The 14,707-nt window shown below is 41.4% G+C and overlaps 1 protein-coding gene across 1 annotated transcript; it reads left to right on the top strand.

Moving 5' to 3' along the window:
• The first annotated feature begins 2,803 nt into the window (after positions 1–2,803).
• LOC117812223 (lathosterol oxidase-like) lies at positions 2,804–13,330 on the top strand. The gene is made up of 5 exons (XM_034682862.1): positions 2,804–2,854; positions 5,331–5,548; positions 6,832–6,964; positions 7,089–7,189; positions 10,418–13,330. The coding sequence occupies exons 2-5, from the start codon at positions 5,339–5,341 to the stop codon at positions 10,880–10,882; spliced, it is 909 nt and encodes a 302-aa protein (XP_034538753.1). The 5' UTR covers positions 2,804–2,854; positions 5,331–5,338; the 3' UTR covers positions 10,883–13,330.
• The last annotated feature ends 1,377 nt before the right edge of the window (positions 13,331–14,707 follow it).

Genomic DNA, 14,707 nt, shown 5'->3' with positions numbered 1-14,707 from the left:
AGTTCAACCTGCCCCAGGAGCTGCTGATCATGTTCTACACCTCCATCATCCAGTCTGTTCTGTGTACCTCCATCACCGTCTGGTTTGGCTCTGCAACCAAACTAGACAAACACAGACTGCAGCGGACTATAAGGACTGCAGAAAAAATCATCGGTGTTGACCTGCCCCCCATCCAGGACTTGTACCGGTCCCGGGCCAGGAAACGGGCAGGTAGCATCACTGCTGACCCCTCACACCCTGGACACAAATTCTTTAAACTCCTCCCCTCCGGCAGGCGCTACAGATCACTGTGCGCAGAAAACAACCCGCCATAAGAACAGTTTCTTCCCCCAGGCTGTCACTCTGATGAACACTTAACCATAACAGTGTCATACCTGTCAGATAAATACTCTCTGTAAATATACATGTAGATACACAATGCAACAATTCTCAAAGCAGAATTCCATATTTCTATTTTTTGTACTATTTAACTTCTATTTTTATAATGTAAAACTACCTCTGCTACTCACCACTGCACTTTATCATATTATTTTAGCCTGTACATATTAGTCAAGCCTATTTGTTGTTTCTTTGTATTTATAGCTGATGTTGTTGTTATTATATTTTTATTTTATTTTTTATTGTAGTTCTTATTCTTATTCCTATTCTGCCTTGTACAAAGAGAGCACAGTTTACTGAAGTCAAATTCATTGTGTGTTCAAGCATACTTGGCGAATAAAGCTGATTCTGATTCTGATTCTGATTCTGAAATGAAAAGTTCATTTCTGCACCAACTCAATGATTGTGCACTTAACAGTTAATATGTTTTATCCTTGATCCTATCTCACCCTCTTGCCCCCAACCCCCTCATCACTTACTTTAACTATATACCTGTCCCATTAAAGTTACTAACCATAGACCTTTCTGGAGTCCCTGAGCTCCCTTGTCTCGTAGGTTCCTCTGAGTTGCCATAGACGTCCTCCTGCTGTGGACATTCCAGATTCCAGCTGATACAGACATGCTTGACTCCAGCAGCAACAGCTACTACTACTCGTCTCATCACTATCACCACTCCCTCTCTCTCTTATTCTCCGCTATCCCTCTTTCCAGACCCAACTTGGTTTTTACCTTGCCGCTGTAACTAGCTAAGTACTGTGAGGTGCAATGCTCATGGTAGATTAAGATGGGGTCAGACTGAGTCTTATCCTGTCTTGGTGTTGGGTCTCTGTTCATAATTGGACATAGAGTGGTCTAGACCTGCTCTGTTTGTAAAAGTGTCTTGAGATAACGTTTGTTGTGATTCGGCGCTATACAAATAAAGATTGATTGATTGATTGATGTTTTATGAGTCTGTAGTGGCCAGTGCTTTCCTGTTTGCTGTGGTGTGCTGGTGCAGCAGGCTGAGGGGAGCGGATGCCAACAGACTGGCCAGTGTCAGCCTTAGGATGTTGTCGGGGTGGAGCTTGATTCTCTGATGGTGGTGACAGAGAGGAGGACTCTGTCAAAGCTCCACGCCATCATGGTCTACATCCACAACCCTCTCTACAACGTGCTGGTGAATCACAGGAGCACATTCAGTTAGAGACTCATTCCCTCGAAATGCACCACAGAATGCCACAGGAATTGGACTCTACAACTCCTCCCTCTGATCACTGAACTGTATTCTGTACTCTGTGCAATAACCTTACAATAATTGTGTAATACATTGTGCAATATCCCTTCCACTTTACCATCCTTGTATATATGTCCTTTATTCTCTGTGCTTTTGTACATAGGTTTTTGTATCTCCGCTAACCCGACTACTGCATCCAACGTTCTCAACGCTGCCATAGCCAGACTCCAGACAGACCACCAGAGTGCCCTCTTCCTGATATCCAGGGACCTCAACCATGTATTTATTTTCTACAGAGTTTATTTTGTCTTCTTTACATACTTTTGTTATCATTCTTTTCATTGTATTTGTATTTATATCTTATCAATTACTTTCTTCTATTAATATTATATATTCTTAATTATTGTGTATAAAGCAACTTTAATGACTGAATTTTCCCCGGAGATAAATAAAGTATTTCTGATTCTGATTCTAACTATTCTGCGCTGGGAATGAAGATTATTATTTTATTTTATTTCAAATGTTTTATTTTGTTTTGTTTTATTTTATTTTATTTTATTTTATTCATATCTTATTTTATTCCTTCTTTCTATTAATATTTTAACTTTCTTACATACTGTGATCATACTGTAATGACTGAATTTCCCCCAAGTATTTCTGACTCTGATCCCAATCTTGAAACACACTTATAAAAATTACAGAAAGACCCATTCATGAAGTCAGCTGTGCTACTGCAGCCCAATTAGGACATACTATACATGCATACATTTAATATTTTATTGTTGTTTTCCAGTGTTAGTGAGTAATATAGTGGCCTGAGTTTGGATAGATAACGTGAAATGACTCAAAAGTTATATTTTTCTTTACCTCATGAAGTACCTTTAGTGTGTTCAACCTGAATTACCTGCACATTTTCTCTATGTAATATAAACACAGCCTTCATGTTGTGAAACAGGGGTGGGTCCAGTTATAAGACTGATCAAACATGGGCTGGGGGGCTGTTCTAACGTTCCTTTAACTGCAGCTGTATAATGTTGTTTGGCTGCCCTGCTCCGCCTGTAGCGCTTTCCCTGAACCACCATGATCAGATACCCCCACCGACCAATCAGATACCACAACAGACCTGCCGTGATGAGAAGCTCCCCGCTCATTGGATACAGCTACTGTGACGTAGTACGGAAGTTAGCGCTGATTGGTCGCTCATTGGCCTTTATTTCGGTACACCCCTCTCCACTGTAGGACCAGAGAACGGGCAGCAGACAGGTACAGAGCATTTTATAATGACACATTTCACTTTATTTTAACGTAATAACAACACGGTTCAGTTATTTATACTGCTGACATGTAAAGCTGACTGTTGTGCTTTTAATACAACACCATGTTACCTCCTAGTGAACTTTATCTAACGGTCGGTCAGGAAGTTACATAAATGTGACATCTGGCTCACTTCGTATTATAAGAACAGACCTGAACGCCAGGTGTGTGGTTTCAAATCATCTAATATTTATAACTATACATTTATATCACCTCATTGTTAATCTGGGATGTATTTTGTAATTGCAGATATTAAATTCGTGTTAGTATTTGGCAGTTTTGTAAGGATCAGAGGTTCAAATCTAAAAGTCCGATTAATTATTAGCACAGGAAGAAATCAGCTGTAGCTGCAGGAAAGTGAGACAACTTTGAGCACAAGAAAACCACTACATCCAGGTTTTAAGACAGCTTTAGAGCAGTATATGGTTGGAAAGGTTTATTCAAGATGTGAATTATTTCTTCTATACATGTCAAATGTAGCATTAATGAAGAAACTGCAGATTTTATGGCACACGGTTGCATGGTTGGATCACTTTTTATTTTATACCATCCATACAGTCAGATGTTTGGGGAACGTAGGCCTAATTCATAGCATAAAAAAGTAGGATTCAAATAGTTAAATCAATATAATCTGCAGAAGAACATTTAGATCAGCAGCTTCATTCGTAAAACATGCTTACACTTAACACTGTCCTTGCATTGCAACTGCATGTTGTGAAATGTTTGATAACTGTTTACACGCACAGAAAGTTATATCACCGGTTGAAATAGTTTAAATGTGTTTCTGTCTAGTTGTGGTTTTAAGTTCTTGAGTTCAAAAAAGTTCAAGAAACTCCTCAACACATGTAGCTGGACGATATTAAAAAAAGATGTTATCACAATAACAATTTTCATATCAGTCGATATTGATAATTTTCACAATAAATATCAAATCATTCTTTCATATCATTTTAGAGGCAGATTATTTTCTCCTGATTGAAAGTTGAAGAAACCAGACTGTTTGTTAGCTTGTATCTGGATTCAGGAGTCTAGGAAATCCCCAAAATATCTTAAAGATGAAGTTTAGTGACCTTTCTTGTCGAGCATGTTTTCACTCTGCTTTCAGCTGGTCGGTTGTGTGTTTTCTTCAATGTCGCTGATTTCAGCTGTGTTTACACCATAGACTGTATAAATAAACATAGTATCCGTGATGTCACCCATCTGTTTGAAAAATTCACCCCTGTACAGTGTGTGCTGATTAAGAAATGAGCTATCCAGACTACACTCGTCTTTTGAACCAGGCTGTAAACATGTTTATTTCTGCTGTAAAGATTGTCTTTTTTGAATGGGTGTGTATGTGGTTTCCGGTTCTTCCCGAGCCAGCCTCAAGTGGACACTTGATGAACTGCAGCTTTTAGCACTTCCGCATTGGAGTCATATTTTTAGACCGTTGGTTGCTGCTTGGTTTACACCCTGCGACATGATTGGCTGTTCCATGCTGATTTCTTGTTCTGTTTAATGTTGAGTGGGAACCATAGACTGCAAATAAAATGGACAGCGTTGCTCCGCCTCTTCCCGTTGAACGGTTCTGAAGCCAAAACATCCCTCTCCTGGGCGCCGCCGCCATTGTGCAGCCAGAGCCTGTGAAGCCACTGTGATAAGCTCCGCCCTACAGCGTAACGTCACAAGCTGTGTGTCCTTTGAAGTTTCTCTCTACGGCGGCTGTGAATCAAAGGAAACAGGAAGTAAAACCCTGTGTTTTAAACTCTAATAACTAACGAAAAAGAAACTTTTCAGAAAAAAGAGGCCTTGAACACAAAACACTCAGATACTAACTACATATCAACACAGCATACGGATGTGAGAAACATTCGTACGATGTGTGTTTATTTTTTAAAGTTTGACTGCGACAGATTTTTTGACTTATACTGCAGCCAGCCACCAGGGGGCAGACACTCTGCTGAAAGCCTCAGCACCAGCCAACGGAACTTCTCCCTTGGTGGGAACTAGCGTTTAAGACACACTAGCACCCCCTCCCTTTCCAGTGGTTGGGGGGTTTAATTCAAGTCTAAATATATCAACGTTTTATTGTACATTTCTTATGTTTATATTGAGAAAAATGATATCACAATAATTATAATTACTGTTTTATCGCCCGGCCCTATCAACAACCACGCTTTGGTTTCCTCCAGTGCCTTCAGCCTTGCCGTGTCACCATTATCAGAATATGAACGGGTTTCACAATAACATGAATAACACACTCTAGTTTTCCCTTGTAACATAATGTGCATGTAGTATATTTTAAACCATTTACTGTTTGTTGATTTAGCTTAATGATGATGATGAAAGACTTGCAACTTTGCAACATAGCCTCATGGGAAATGGAGTTCATTTTCTAATATTGTATCCCTGAGTGATGTTTAAATGACTTTCTGTCTCCTCACAGATTCAGTCATGGATCTGGTGCTGGATGTTGCTGACCACTACCTCCTCACTCCGTATGTGTACCCTGCGTCGTGGCCCGAGGATGGGGCCCTGCGGCAGATCATCAGCCTGTTGGTGCTGACGAACCTCGGGGCTGCAGTCCTTTACCTGGGCCTGGGAGCCATCGCCTACTTCTTCATCTTCGACCACAACCTGATGAAACACCCACACTTCTTAGAGGTATACAGCCAGTATCTTCTTTTATGATTGGTGGAGTATTAAACTGAGCGTGAGCACTGCCAGACTCTGAGTAATCAATTGAACTTTGCATTTACAACCTGCAGAACAAAATGCAATCTAGTTATGTAATAAATACTGACTTGTGCTGTAATGCTGAAGCAAAAAATTATAGAGCTAGAACATAAAGTAGCAGCAACCAACACACTCTGACATCGCAAATAATCCAATCCAGTAACAACCCAACATTTGTAGCATTAAAGTCCACACAGCTGCTAGTTTAGCAGTGTTTTCAGACAATAGTTCAATGTTTGCCCTCTTCAGGGTTCGTACACTTTTTTCATGGTCAAATTCAAGAACTTTTCAAGAATGTTTAAGGTCAATTTTCAAACTTTTCAAAGACCCTAAGCAGTTGTAAATTGTATAATGTGATAGAATTTCATGCACACACAAAAAGGCAATTTCACTTTTTAATTAGCCAAACTGTTAATGCATTGTAACAGTATAACATAGTATTAGCCTCCCACTCTGCGTGCGCCGGCTCAGGTACGACACGGTATGCTTAGATGAGACTTGTCGCCTACCTGCTCCAAGCTACAAACACCCCGAGGGTGACGGCGGTACGGCTGCTGGGAATCATCAAACCACCTACACATTATATAGCACAGTGCTTCTACATCACACATGCCTAGCATGTAGCATCAACAGATGGTTAGCATAAACAAACAACAGGCTAATTAGCGTGTAGGGCTAACGTGGTAGCTAGTACTGGAGAGTGCCGACTCTCCCATAGCCAAAAGTCTGATCTCTTTTTTGCAGACTTTGCAGCAGGCTATGCGTGGGTTTGCTCCACGTCTTATAGTTCATATTTATTGTTTCCAGACAATGTTCATTGAACCGACAGCCTCCTGGCATGTTGGTCTACGCACTGTCCTCTTGGGGGCGACGTCACGCATGACAACAGACCAGCAGGTCACACACGCAAGCCCATCAGGGAGAGCAGTTATTATTGTTTTACATTTGACTGTTTTATTTTTCTCCATTGAATCAATCTGTTTAGTCAGATTGATGTTAATTGTGAAATATATATGATTACAATTTCAAGCATTTGTAAGCACTTAGACCCAAAATTCAAGCATTTTTCAAACCTTGAAACGCATCATTAAAATGCAAGCATTTTCAAGGATTTCAAGCACCAGTACGAACCCTGCTTCTGATTCATGTGATGAATAAAATTTATTGAAGTTGAAATGTTTTAATTTGTATTTTCCTTTTTGTAAACATAGAATCAAGTCCAGAGGGAGATCAAATATGCGATGACCTCTCTTCCCTGGATCAGCATCCCCACTGTGGCTTTGTTTTTCGCTGAGGTTCGAGGGTACAGCAAACTGTATGACAATGTGAGCGACTCTCCGCTGGGTAAGACTGAACAAACCTGCTTTGAGTTGTTCTGTAATCTCATTGTTTCTGAACGTTTGTCTTCAGGCTAGAAACCCTGAGCGCACACACTTCTAGGTGATGATCACAGTCTGTGTGCTTACAGGTTGGCCAGGAATCCTCCTCAGTATGATCTCCTTCCTGTTCTTTACTGACATGTGTATCTACTGGATCCATCGGTTTCTACATCATAAGCTCATTTATAAGGTCAGTACAGCTGGTTTGACTTCATAGTTCACCTTCAGTTCAGCTTCCTGAAAGGCTGTGTGCATTTTGACATCAACACTTCATTTGACTCAGTTTAATTACTGAAACAAACTACTGCAGTTACACAGTGTGAAGGTTCGGTTCCTTAAAACATATACATATACATATATATGAACAGAGACCCAACACCAAGACAGGATAAGACTCAGTCTGACCCCACCTTAATCCACCATGAGCATTGCACCTCACAGTATTTAGCTAATTGCAGCAGAGAGGAAAAACTTCCTTTAACAGGCAGAAACCTCGAGCAGAACCAGACTCATGTTAGACACACATCTGCCTCGACTGAGTTGGGTCTGGAAAGAGGGATAGAGGAGAATATGAGAGAGAGGGAGCGGTGATAGTGATGGGATGAGTAGTAGTAGCTGTTGCCGCTGGAGTTCAGCACGTCCGTATCAGCTAGAGTCTGGAACGTCCACAGCAGGAGGACGTCTACGGCAGCTCAGAGGAACGAGACAAGGGAGCTCAGGGACTCCAGAAAGGTCTATGGTTAGTAACTTTAATGGGACAGGGAGAGTTACAGTAAGTGATGAGGGGAAGGGGGGGGTATAGGATCCCAGTGTGTCAGTGCGCCAGTTCCCCCGTCAGGGTACTGATAGTCCTTCATAGTCAGCAAATAAAATGCATATAGTGCACTTCATAATGTTTGGAGTCAGTGTGACTCCCAGAGAGAGAATGTGTGTAAACAAACTGTGATGTCTGTCACGGTGGGGATACATTTTGAAAGGAGGACCCAAGTGTAGATTCAAAATAAAAGGTTTGTTAAACAAAAGAACAAGAGGTAGAAACAGAAACGTACTTTCAACAAAAACCAAGGGAAACACGAACACAGGGAGCACAGGAATCACAGCAGTACTGGTGTAGACTTGACATGACACATCCCAAAATCAACACCGAAGAGAGGAAACACAGAGATTTAATACACACACTGGGGCTGTTTCCAAAATCGCCTACTATACTAGCAGTACGTACTGATATGTCCAAAATTCAGTATGTGGTAAGTATTATGTGAACAAGGGCAAAATCTGCAGTACGCCAAAACTCCCCGGATGTCTACTGATTCGGGAAAATATCTCAGTATGCATCGGACCAGTCTGCCTCGCGTACTGTTTCCCATAATGCACAGCGCTCGTTCTGCTTTTTCTTTTTCCTCATTTTTTGACGGGAGGAAATCCGTTTTTGGGTGCTGTGAAAGTTATCAAATTACATATAAACCACTTCCTAACTTTTTAAATCATAAATGGATGCTAAATAAGCTTTTTATTTATCGGCTTCGCCGTTGTTTACTTCCGCTTTCCGAAACCGGAAATCCAGCGAAGTCTGGCTCAGCATGCTGCATGACAGATCGGACAGAACAGTCAGACTACATACTAAATTCAAACGCAGTATGTAGTAGGCAATACCTACTGCCTACTACATTAGTAAGTAGTATGTAGCAGGCCGTTTCGGAAACAGCCTGGGTAACAAGTAAGGGACACAGGTGTGGACAATCAAAAAGGAGGGAAATCACAGGAAGTAAAACTGAACTGACACACAATGGGATCAATTACTACAAAATAAAACAGGAAACACGATAGACAAGGATCACTAAGAAACAAAAGGATGATGACACAAGACAAGGTACCAAGAGACACACGTTGGACTAAAGGAACTAATGGCCCTGTCACACCTTGATGATTTAGCCTGTGTGTGCCGGCGTGTAAAAAAACTGGCGAGTACGCTGGGGTACGCCGCATAAGTTCTAGGTAAGTTTTGTATAAGTTGAGAGCACACTGAAGCACGCTGGTATACGTCGTAGTACGGCGAGTATGCAGCGTATGGATCATACGTCCGGCACACACCTGCTATAAGTTATAAGTAATTCTGCGATGGTTGACACACGTTCACACACGTAGAGCTGTGTGTCTGCGTGTGTGTGAGTGTGAGAAGCCTTGGAGCCCTCACTCAGTGTCAAACAGCAGAGCCTCTGAAACAGAGGCTGAAGCCAGCATGTTGGAGTCTGGTGATGTTCAACGATAAAGCTGCTGTTGTTGAATTAAACAAAGTTCCAAATGTGACGTTTCTGAAAGCACTGCAGTCAATAAGTGTAACTTCCTGTAAAGAGCAGAGGCTGTGTTCCTGCTGGTTTCACTCCTCTGACACTCTTCACGGCTCATCATGTTCTTACAAAGAGAGACTGCAGAGTTTTTAATAACACACACCTTTTTGAATCACCAATGAAGAGCATCTCATTTCAACATGTATACATCGTCATTAACGAGCTGCAGCCTTTTATACACTTTGTCTGTGTTATTATGGGCAGAAGTTATGAATAAGCTATGTATACACCCAAAACTGAAAAAAACATCAGTGTGTGTCAGTGTTGTAGAGGCATTTTGATATGTCGGGAAAACGCTGGCTAAATCATCAAGGTGTGACAGGGCCATAACAAAATAACCTGGAAATCTAAGAAAGATTACAACACAAGAACAAAAGTAACTCATGACAGATGTCACTCTAAAATCTGTGAAACACAGACTTATTGGACATTTGTTTGGGCTTATGTTAAATTTCAAACTTATTCTCATGAGGTAAAAAGTCATCAAACATTATGGTGAAAAGGTGTGTTTGGGGGATTTGAAGAATACTTCCTGTTCACTGAAAAAAAAAAATGAATTGACATTTCTGCAAGAAAAATAACTTTTCTATGAATGGTTAATCAAATGGTGTCTATTGGGTAAAGTTTGCTGTTCGTCTTTTCATTTGCTGCTCTGCTTCAAATAATATTAAACTGATTATAATGAAATTTTAGACTGTTAGGAAATATTCAGAAATACCTCCAAGAAATCAGGAAAGTTGGCTGAATTCATTATTTTCTGATATTTTACAGACAAAAGCGTTACATGATGAATGTAGACAGTGGTCTAGATTGGTGGATGTTGAATGAGTTGTATCCCTTGTCTCAGGGATCAAAAAGACATTAGAGCTCTAGTAAAAATCTAGTTACACCAACAATGTGCATTTACTACAAGTTTTCATATGTGCAGGATGTTTTTCTCTTGTGTCTCCTTATCGTCTGACAACTTGAATAACCATGAAGATTGGAAATGTTGCACAAGTGTTGATAACAGATTTTCAGTTGCATCACTATTCAGGGAAAGTAACCCCCTCTCTCTTCCTACCTTCCAGTTCTTTCACAAACCCCACCACATATGGAAGATCCCCTCTCCCTTCGCCAGCCACGCTTTCCATCCAGTGGACGGCTTCCTTCAGGGACTCCCGTACCACATCTACCCGTTCTTCTTCCCCCTCCACAAGGTGCTCTACTTGGCCCTCTACATCTTCGTCAACATCTGGACCATCTCCATCCACGACGGAGACTACCGTGTCCCCAGCACTATCGAGAGTGTCATCAACGGCTCCGCCCACCACACTGACCACCACCTCTTCTTTGACTACAACTACGGACAGTACTTCACTCTGTGGGATCGCCTGGGCGGCTCCTACAGGTACCCCTCCGCCCTGTTGGGGAAGGGCCCTCATGATCTGATCCGGAAACTTCAAGCAGAGGGGAAGTTGGGGGGTAATGGAGGGAAGGCTAACGGGAAGGTGAATGGACACGCTCAGAGAGGAGTCACATGTAAGGAGGAGTGATTTCTGTAAGTGATGATAACTTTTACAAAGACAATATGCGACCCAAAACCTCAGCAGGGACACTTTCAATAACATAATTCTGATTTCTTGCCAAATGAGCTGTTTGAGATGTTAGTTACTATGATGTGGGTGAAGGTGCATAAAAGATGACACCCTTTGAAGCAGGCCAGAGGATTAACATCAATCATGACATTAGGTAAGGAGCCCACTGATATCTGGATTATTTTGCAGTGCTGACATTTGAAGAATGAGATGATTAGGTGATTTCTTTGCTAACATCATGAAAGAGTGACATCAAACTAATACTGGATCCAGACTACAATAGAACCAGGTCTCTTTAGACTGCGTACACACCTCCTGACAGTGGGGAGGACTCAGGTTTGTAGCACTACTGATTGACCTGCTGCGTTACCAGATACTGTTTACAAACCAAATCACAAACCTCCCAAATAACTCACTGACTCATCAGAGCTGCTCATACATTCAGATATGCTTGATGTAAGGGACTGATAATCTGGATTAATGATTCATACTTTTAAAGCCAAAACAAAGCAGCCAGTGCTTCAGTAAGCTAGATCACTACTGATGACAGGAAACTGACCGGTAAGACAAGCTGTGTTCAGTTTTTGTTTTATTTACATCCTGAGATCACACCTCACATCATTAGGTGCATTTCGACCAAGAGTTCCGGGGTCTTTTAGCCCCAAGAACTACTTTCCCTGGAACTAAAAGGTTCCTGTGCCCCCATTGATGTTTGCGTTTCGACCGTGGGCTGAAGTTCTATGACACCATAGAAGCAGACGGACAGGCAGGTATCATTATGAGCAACACAACAGTTAGCCTGTTAGCATGAAGAGACTCAGCTGGCTCTGTTTTAGATGGTGCTATATTTCATCACAGATGGATTCACTGAATCAACACGTGAGAGGAGAGAAGCACGAGTAGCAAAGACGTTTCAACACGCCTTTAAAATCCTTTTGAACTCAAAAGGCCGTGACAGAGATCGGACGGTGTTTTGGTCTAAACAGCGACCCTGTTAACTGGAGACTTTCAGCCGGATGCATCCCTCATAAACGTCTTTAGACGATGACTAAATATCTGATGAGGATATTTTGAAATCTTCATAAAAACTAAACTAGTTTGCATTCCCAGGAACTCCCTCTGTGTTTCAACAGCTGTGTAAACTCCACAAACACTGACATTCAACTGAAGGTCTCCAGGTTACAGGGTCACTTTTAAAACAGTAACACCGGGAGAGACGCATTCACGGTGGGCTGAGAGAAGACTACTGTTACAAGCTGCTAAATCAAGAGAATCACAGCTTCTTCTTTTGAAAAGTACACACACATACAAAAAAGATAGAACAAATAAAAACTAATGAAAGAAAGAGAAATCAAGTGAATCACAGATGTGTGTGATGTTATTGTGGACGGAGGGCGGAATAAAAACACTGAGGTTAATCTACCAATCAGACACGTTCAGCATTGCAGGCCCCCCGAAAGTATTGGGACCTTTGAAAATTACTACCCCCCTAGCAGGGGCTTTTTAGGGGGGAGATTATCTACCCCTGAACTAAATTTAGACCCTGGTTACTCGGTCAAAACGCACGTAGTTCAGGGGTAAAGTTCCTAATTCCGGGAAAAAGTTCCTGCTGTCAAAAAACGCCTATTCTAAATCACCTGACTTGGTACTTATACCCAGTCTGACACAAAGGTTCATCTTGATAATATCCTGTGCATAGCTCCACTATTTTAACATCTTAAAAAATGTGCTTATTTGAGATTACAAAAGAAACACACCTTTTTTCCATATGTTTGATTTTACCAAATTTTAAAACAGGTGAGGATTTTAACACCTCTGTAGAATTTAAGAACCCCCTTGGACCTCTTAGTAACTACAGAGCTGAGGGATGATTGGAGCATGTTAAGCTAACGGTACATCAGCAGAGAATGACGGTCACTGTGAGGTTTAACCTGAGTGTACACATGTTCAGCTGCAGTTCTTCTTGCTGTGATTTTTGTGGAAAAAAATCTGTTTCCTCCAGAATAAAAAGGATTCTTGATTCTGTTCTTATAATAAAGTCAGCCAGCTCTGTTTGGTACACTGATACTTATTACAAATCCAGATCATAATTACAGAACAATGTTTCGCATTGTACAATCAGTGATCTGGGACACGCTCGGGTTAATTCCATTAACTTTAGCTTTCTATACTTTCTTATCAAGTAAACAAGGTTCTGCAGTGGATGAATGTGGATGCAGAAAGAGAAAGATAACATTATTTAGTTACATTTTAATTACACGGTTCATGCTGTTTTTTCGGTCTCTTGAAGTGATTGCCTTATAATTACTTTGAGGAGAAAACACCCCTCCTATCAACGCCCTTGTGCTGACTGAGTACAAATACTTTTGGATGATGATATTAAAGATAATAAATGTGAAGTTTGTATCTGTGGTCTGGTTCTTTGTCTTCAGAAGCAGGTTTGAAATAGTAGCTTGATAAAAACAATGATGACTGAAGGTCCAAGCATTAGAATTTTCAGAGGTATGACTTAATACAACACTCAGATAAAATGAGATGGATCTGTCGACAGCACAAAGGCAGTTTCATTACATTTTTTTCCTTTTAATCAACTTTGATTTCAATGACAACAACAACCCAAAGTCATGGTCGACTCTTCTTCATCAGTCTCCCATAGTCCTCATAAGCAGATACAGTTTCGACTGATGAATTCACAACACTTACAGATTTTTAGATTGTGTATGATCAGATCCATCTCGGCTGTAACCTCTGCATCATCCTCGACCCCGCTCTCTCCATCAAACCACACATCAGAAACATCACCAAAGCATCCTTCTTCCACCTCAGATTCTCTCCCCCTCTGCTGCTGAAACACTGACGCACTCCAGAGCTCACATCACACCCATCCTTCAGCACCTCCACTGGCTCCGAGCACCACACCTTGGGGGACAGAGCCTTTGCCATCGCTGCCCTGACTCTCTGGAACTCTCTCCCTCCACACATCCTCAACTCTGACTCTCTTCACTAATTTAAAAACCACCTCAAGACCTTCCTGTTCAAAAAAGCCTACAATACATAACCTCTACTCCCGCCCCACCTCTGTTTTTGTTCTGTCTATATACAGTGGGGCAAAAAAGTATTTAGTCAGCCCCTGATTTTGCAAGTTCTCCTACTTAGAAAGATGAGAGAGGTCTGTAATTTTCATCAGAGGTACACTTCAACTATGAGAGACAAAATGAGAAAAAAAAATCCAGGAAATCACATTGTAGGATTTTTAAAGAATTTATTTGTAAATTATGCTGGAAAATAAGTATTTGGTCACCCACAAACAAGCAAGATTTCTGGCTCTCACAGACCTGTAACTTCTTCTTGAAGAAGCTCTTCTGTCCTCCACTCGTTATCTGTATTAATGGAACCTGTTTGAACTGGTTATCTGTATAAAAGACTCAAACACTCAGACTCCAAACTCAACCATGGCCAAGACCAAAGAGCTGTCCAAGGACACCAGGAAGAAAATTGTGGACCAGCACCAGGCTGGGAAGAGTGAATCTACAATAGGCAAGCAGGTTGGTGTGAATAAATCAACTGTGGGAGCAATTGTAAGAAAATGGAAGATATACAAGACCATTGAGAACGGTGAGCAAAAATCCCAGAACTACACGGAGGGACCTGATGAATGACCTGCAGAGAGCTGGGACCAAAGTAACAAAGGCTACCATCAGTAACACACTACGCCGAGAGGGACTCAAATCCTGCAGTGCCAGGCGTGTCCCCCTGCTTAAACCAGTACATGTCCAGGCCTGT

The sequence above is a fragment of the Notolabrus celidotus genome, chromosome 5 (assembly GCF_009762535.1).
Source record: "Notolabrus celidotus isolate fNotCel1 chromosome 5, fNotCel1.pri, whole genome shotgun sequence".
NCBI lineage: Eukaryota > Metazoa > Chordata > Actinopteri > Labriformes > Labridae > Notolabrus > Notolabrus celidotus.
The sequence above is the reverse complement of the archived record's forward strand: the minus strand, read 5'-3'. Positions and strand labels throughout refer to the sequence as shown.